This window comes from Sinocyclocheilus rhinocerous, unplaced genomic scaffold (genome assembly GCF_001515625.1).
Source record: "Sinocyclocheilus rhinocerous isolate Xijiao unplaced genomic scaffold, SAMN03320098_v1.1 scaffold1223, whole genome shotgun sequence".
Classification (NCBI taxonomy): domain Eukaryota; kingdom Metazoa; phylum Chordata; class Actinopteri; order Cypriniformes; family Cyprinidae; genus Sinocyclocheilus; species Sinocyclocheilus rhinocerous.
Genome location: NW_015641045.1, coordinates 731,626 through 739,142, shown reverse-complemented (window position 1 = coordinate 739,142; position 7,517 = coordinate 731,626). Strand labels below are relative to the sequence as shown.

At 32.6% G+C, this 7,517-nt stretch overlaps 1 protein-coding gene across 1 annotated transcript in view; it reads right to left on the bottom strand.

The window, feature by feature from the left end:
* LOC107754417 (eIF-2-alpha kinase activator GCN1-like) overlaps nucleotides 1–7,517 on the bottom strand; it is a 74,732-nt gene that overhangs the window by 41,725 nt on the left and 25,490 nt on the right. The window contains exons 22-26 of the mRNA XM_016570853.1: nucleotides 4,546–4,724; nucleotides 4,343–4,436; nucleotides 3,531–3,644; nucleotides 3,235–3,433; nucleotides 2,039–2,188 (exon numbers count right to left, since the gene is read on the bottom strand). Of these exons, the coding sequence (XP_016426339.1) occupies nucleotides 2,039–2,188; nucleotides 3,235–3,433; nucleotides 3,531–3,644; nucleotides 4,343–4,436; nucleotides 4,546–4,724 (736 nt within the window). The remainder of the gene's footprint in view (nucleotides 1–2,038; nucleotides 2,189–3,234; nucleotides 3,434–3,530; nucleotides 3,645–4,342; nucleotides 4,437–4,545; nucleotides 4,725–7,517) is intronic.

Here is a 7,517-nt window from a genome sequence, read left to right as displayed (position 1 = left end):
AGTTTAAATGCTTCAGTTTGTTTTCTATTCTATTAGTTTAAATGCTTCAGTTTGTATTCTATTCTATTCTATTAGTTAAAATGCTTCAGTTTGTTTTGATATTATATTATATTGTTAGGCCTATGTTATAAACCTTATAAATAATTGACCTTGTTTTTTAATGGAGTCTCTTATGCTCAAGGCTGTATTTATTTGATCAAAATACAGAAAAAAAAAACTGAAATATTGTGAAATATTATTGAAATTTCTAATATGGGTTTCCTATTTTAATATACTTTAAAAATATAATTTATTCCAGTGAAGCAAAGCTGAATTTTCAGCATCATTATTCCAGTCTTCAGTGCCACATGATCCTTCAGAAATCATTCTAATATGCTGATTTATTATCAGTGCTGGAAACTGTTGTGCTGCTTAATATTTTTTTGGAACCTGTGATACTTTTTTCTTTGATTCTTTGATGAATAAAAAGTTAAAAAGAACAGCATTTATTCAAAATAGAAAGTCTTTACTATCCCTTTTTATCCATTTAACATATCCTTGCTGAATAAAAATATAAATTTCTTAAAAAAAAGAAAAAATTTACTGACCCCAAACTTTTGAATAGTAGTGTATATTGTAACACAAAATTTATATTTTGAACGAAACACGGTTCTTTTTAACTTTTTATTTATCAAAGAATCTTGAAAGTATCACAGGTCCCAAAAAATATTAAGCAGCACAACTGTTTCCAACATTGATTATAAATCAGCATATTAGATGAATAAAAAGTTTAAAAGAACAGCATTTATTCAAAATAGAAAGTCTTTACTATCCCTTTTTATCCATTTAACATATCCTTGCTGAATAAAAATATTAATTTCTTAAAAAAAAGAAAAAATTTACTGACCCCAAACTTTTTAATAGTAGTGTATATTGTAAGACAAAATTTATATTTTGAACGAAACACGGTTCTTTTTAACTTTTTATTTATCAAAGAATCCTGAAAGTATCACAGGTCCCAAAAAATATTAAGCAGCACAACTGTTTCCAACATTGATTATAAATCAGCATATTAGAATGATTTCTGAAGGATCATGTGACACTGAAGACTGGAGTAATGATGCTGAAAATTCAGCTTTGCATCACAGAAATAAATTATATTTTAAAGCATATTAAAATAGAAAACTTTATTTTAAATTGCAATAATATTTCAAATAGATACAACCTTGATGAGCATAAGAAACGTCTTTAAAAAAACTTTACTGATCCCAAACTTTTGAACGGCAGTATATTACACTGTAAAAAAAATTTTTCTCAGGTAACCTAAAATGTACATCATTTAGTTACATCAAGGGTCAAATCAAATATAAATAGCATTACAGTTAAAAGTTAACATTAAAGTTAAAAGTTACACACTTTTTTGTGCGCGCGCTGTACAGGTCTGGTATAAAGAATGTTTTCGCTCAGGTGGCTGAAATGTCCTCCCAATAGAGAACAGTTTTGCTCAGCAAGAAAAAAAATTAGAGGGAACATTGCTAGTCACTACTGTAGTACATACTAGTCAGAACTGAATAGTTGATATCTGAATGGCAGATTCCCATAGAAGTCAATGGGGAAAAAATGTGTTACTAGTATCAACAGAATAGTTACTAGTCACTACTGAAATAAGTAGTGGTATCTAATGAATAAGTACTATTATCAGTTTAATAGGTACTAGTATCTAATGAATAAGTACTAGTATCTAATAGTAAGTAGTAGTATCTATATCACAGGTAATGAATACATACTAGTATCTAAGTACTAGTATGTAATGAATGAGTACCAGTATATTATAAATAAGAACTAGTATCTAATGAATAAGTTTTAGTATCTTTTAAAACAGTACTAGTAGCTAAAGAATAAGCACTAGTAGCTAATAAGTACTACTACCTAATGGAAGTACTAGTAGCATGAAAACAGATTCTGGCATGTTTTATACTTAGATTAAATGTTAAAATGGCCTGCCATAGTTTTAATTTAGTTTTGATGACTGTCCCACATGTGGGTGTGTGTTATTCACCGGTCTTGCCATCTCTCTGAAGTGCTGTGTTTGTGTGCAGCAGTGAGATGGTTCGTTGCGTTGCTGTGTTCAGATCTTCTTGAGCCCAGGCAGGATCCAAATCACACTCTGGCTTCAGCTGACGCAAGGTCACATGACCCACGAGAACCGCTAAATTAACCGAGAAAAACACTGATTTGAATCATATGAAACCAAAGGTAAGACAACTGTTATTCACACATGCAGAAATGATCTCAGGCAGCTTTAAGCATGCACTTGCATTAAACCTAACTTACATTAATTATTTATATGTGAAACAAAGACCTAAATAAAGTTAAAACCGTGAAGTGAAGACATTTAATGAACGTAAACACTTTGATGATTTTTCTAGTAGCCAATTACTGCTGTATTAGGCATTTAAAAATCATTGTATACAGATTTTATGAGGAGATTTCTAGCTGGTTAAATGATTTTTAAAATGTTATTATTTAACTTTTTATTTTATTATTATTTATGCATATTTTTAATGCAATTTTATTTACACAAATGCATATTCACTTTAGAAATGTCAATTGTTTTAGCTGTTGAAATGATATATTTTTAATTAAATGTTATTTACACAGATGCATATTCAGATGCATATTGAGAAATATTTTAGCTGTTAAAATAATACTTTTATTTTGTTTAATTTAGACAAAAATTGATATTTCTTTTAGAAATGTAAATTACTTTAGCTGTTGAAATAACTTTTTACATTTAATTTAATTTACACAAATGCATATTCACTTTAAAAATGTCAATTGTTTTAGCTGTTGAGATAACACTCTTTTTAAATTTAATTTTATTTTATTTACACAAATGCTTCAGATGCATATTGAGAAATATTTTAGCTGTTAAAATAATACTTTTATTTTGTTTAATTTAGACAAAAATTGATATTTCTTTTAGAAATGTAAATTACTTTAGCTGTTGAAATAACTTTTTTAATTTTATTTTATTTTATTTACACAAATGCATATTCACTTGAGCCACAATCACACACGAAACCAAATATACGACATCTGTTATTGATATACACAAAAACAAAGTTGGGCAGCATTAAATATGTATTTGCATTAAAAAAAACTATTTATAAGTGAAAACAAGGACAACAAATACAAGTGAAGACATTTAATAAGAGCAAACGGTTATAAACAAACAGGAAAAGAAAGGCATACCCAGGTAGTGCAGTTCTTTAGGCATGAGAGAGACGCCGATGTGCAGGAAGACCTGTTTGACGCGGGGAGCAGCCAGAGGAGACTGAAGTAGGGGCAGAACAACCTGCAGAACTCCAGGAAGATGCATCCAGATCAAAGGAGGACGACGGGCCAGAGCCACTTCCAACAGACCGACCGCACACTGCAGCTCCCCAACCAGCTGAGACAGAACAAGAGAGACAAGAGACACGGCTCAGTGGTTTGTTCACACTGATGGGCGCATCTCAGGTGGTCTTCGGTACCGTATGAACTCTCACCTCCTGCAAACGCTTGCGGATGGCAGACTCATTCTCCAGCTGGTTCTGCATCATCTCCTTCTGCTTGCTGGTCAGCTGGATCTCCTCTTTGATGCCTTTTTTCTTCTTGATCTCCTACAAGACAAACACAAGGGGTAGCTCAATCAGATGTGCAGTATAAAACAGAGAGCACTGCACCAGATACAGTATCCCACAATGCAATGTGCTTGTTTCATTTCCAGTGTGACTGATGAACTAGAGCCAACATCAGCCCAGATTTTTAATGTATTTTAATGTGACTGCCAAAAGTTGTATATACATATTGATCTATTTTTATATATTTTATAATTTTAATGTATCTTAGTTATTTAATATATCTAATATATTTATAATTTAATATATTTTAGTTAATCATAAATACACTAAATTGTAGAAATTATTATTATTATTGGATACTTTTTTCATATGTATAAAACATACAGAATTGCAAGATGCACAAAAATTGCTGAAATATATAATCTTTCATATATTTTACAGACTATTATAATACTTAAAAAAAACAGACTACTACTATTTTTATGCAAAATATTGTTTTATAAAATTGCGAAATAATGGTTTATTTTCAAGATTTTCAACAACTAGACGTCACTCAAAAATCAACAGGTTATGCAGTGAGGTGAGAATATTCTGTATTTCAGTTGGAAGTGTTTCTTGCCGCGTACTGTAAATACTATTTTTGACTAAACAGTGTACAGTAACTACTCGGTATGCAGTAGTAAACAATTTGTCTCCTTTTTTATTCGAGCGGATCATTTGTTGTATTTCTCTCTCACCTCTTGAAGCTCCAGTTCAATGATCTGCTCTTTGAAGGAATACGCCTTATTCTCTCTTTTCATGTTGCCTTTCTTTGTGCTCTCCTGCTGAGCGCTGCCAAAAACAAAAACAACAACGCTTACTAGAAACTACCCGATCCATGTGATTCTCATTCATTCATCTCAGAATGTGTATTCGCTCCACCTTGTTCAGTTGACTTTACCTCATAATGATGCTCTTGTCGTAAAGTTCTCCCTCCGGCGTTTGCATGATGGCATACTCCTGACGCGTCACCTGCCTCAGCGCTGGATTGGACAAGCGCTGGGCCACATGATCCATGACACGCGGCAGCAGTTTGGTGGGAGACAGAAGCGACAGAGAACCGACAGCATTCTGAACAGCCTACGGAGAGAGAGACACACAATGTCAACCATAAACCCAACAGAAATCTGTCCGAATCTGAATGTGTGTCCTATTATATCAATCTGACAACACAACGTGACTAGGGTGTAACATGACATATTGTTAAGTTTCAAATTATTACTTCTATGACATATATGGAATCCTGTTTACACCACGGAATAAAAAAAAGTGAAAACCGTAATTGCAACTTTTTATCTCACAATTTGGAATTTTTTTCACAATTCTGTAAAAAATAAAATAAAATTGCCAGATATCAACAGAACCTTACTGACTTTCTCACAATTCTGACTTTTTTTCTCAGAACTCGCAATTGATTTTTTTTTTTACGAAAAAAAATAAAATAAAAAAGTAATTGTGACTATGTCACAAGAAAGTCACAAAAAAGGCTGAAGTGTGAGATGTAAACTAAAAATTGTGAGATATAAATCAGAATTGAGAGATATAAATTCAGAATTGCAAGATATAAACTCGAATTCTGAGAATGTAAACATGCAATTTTGCATTTACATCTCCCATTTCTGTTTATTTCGGAATTTTGACTTTTTTCTCAGAATTGTGACAAAAAAGTCTGAATTTTGAGAAAAGAACTCACAATTGTGATTTCAAAAAAGTCTGAATTATTAAATAAATAGCTGCAATTATCTTTTTTATTTTTAATCCATGGTGGAAACAAGCTTCCATAGACATATGCTAGCCAGTTAACAAAAAGTACTGTTTATTAACCAGAAAAGAGAAAGAGCTTTGCTAAAAATACAGTGTTTTGTTAGACACATAAAATATTTAAAGTATTGCATTTTATTAAATAATGTATTCTAATTTTAGTTAATCAATTTAATTACTATAAAATCTATATAATAGTTCATTAATAAACATGAAAGCTCAAAAGGGTGAGCTTCCGGGTGGGTTTACCATATTTGATGCGCTATTTGTATGCACGTTGATCATTGTTTATGTGAATAAAAACGAAATTAAAGATTAAATTAAATGTTAAACTTAAATTTTTGGTGAACTACACACAATATATATTGTCACTGTCTATGACACATATTGTTGCATTTTTGTAGAGTGATATATATCTACAGCTAGGGGTGTGCGATATGATGATTTTTGATCGTGGACGATAAAAATGTCTCCACGATCTGCTTTTGAAGAAATATCGTAGTATCGTGCTACAGCGCACATTCTATCAGCTGCAGTTCTGGCGCCTCCGTCTCTATGCTGTACAATGCGACATACATTCACATCTAATTTTATCTCGGCGATAGATTTACTCGCACAGGACACCGCACTTATTTGCAATCACAAAAGTACATAATTTGCATGTGCTTTAAAGCCTTGCCGGTCAAACTTTCATTCGCGCGCACTAAAAAGCCTGTGTAACAGTGCCTGATTACAGAACTAAGCTATCTTTTGTGCTAATACTGTCAAAACACACAAGGTTTACATATAGGCTCAGTTGGTTATGTCTCAAATGAAAGTAAACAGTTGAGAGAGAAACGAATGCGTGCCTGTATATTAGATGCTTGCAGGTCTTAAAGGGACAGTATTAAACATGCAGCCCACTGTCATTAAAGGGATAGTTCACCCTAAAATTTTATTTCTGTCATTATTTACTCACTCACGTTGTCTCAAATCTGTATTAATTTCTTTCTTGTGCTGAACACAAAAGAAGATATTTTGAAGAATGTGGGTAACCAAACAGTTGCTGGTCCACATCGTATTTGATAGTAGGAAATAAATACTATGCAAGTCACTGTGGACCAGCAACGGTTTGGTTTTCCACATTCTTCAAAATAGCATTTATGTTCAGCAGAAGAAAGAAACTAGGGCTGCACGATAAATTGCATGCGGTTGTCATGCGCATCTCATCAGTAAAGCCGGTTCTGTGATCAGTAGTAAATCTCCATCACATGCTTTTAGACGGAGCAGCATTTACTACACCGAGCTGTAGATCACTGACAAGCTACGCAATATTGTGTTTATAATCGAAGGCGATTAATCTGCGAACTCATTCAGGTTTAAAACAACTTTTGAGTGAGTAAATGATGGTATAAAAATAAAACACTATGACAGAATTGACAGCTACATTTGCTACAGAAGTTATTCATCTTTGTTAAAAAATACAACTCTTAGTTCGACACTTTCAAACAATATCTAGGGCATGTTGTAGTCCAGATTAAAATGTAAAAAAAGTGTGAAAATAAATAGCCTATTAAGTCTAAATATTTAAGTACTTGCCGCTGTTATGAACACCACTGCAAATACAAAAATCTGAATGGATATTTAAACTATTTAAATACGTTTTAGAAAGTAGTGCAGCTGCTTTATTTACAGGGTTTCCAGGGTAACGGCAGCATTTTCTGCAGTTTAGCGCCATCTGCTGTCAGAGAGTGAATGTGCGCTTTATCCAGAGCGTCTCTCACGCGCTCCGCCATGCGCTTCTCATCCGTGCTTGTTTACGAGAGAGCTGTATGCGTGAAAGACGCATGCGCAGTGTTGTGCATTGTAATCAGTTGATGGGAAAAATATTCTTAATGCATTCAAAAAATAATCTGAATAATTTATAATAAATAATTATTCACGGTATTTTGAAGTGCCCACGATAACAATATCGTGCATATTCATTACCATGATATATGCATTACCGAATACCGGCACATGTCTACAGACAGATGACAGACTTTTTATTTTTGGGTGAACTATTCCTTTAATGTTAATAAAACAACAAAATGCAGAGAAAAATCACTCACTATTCTTGACTGAAAAACTTTA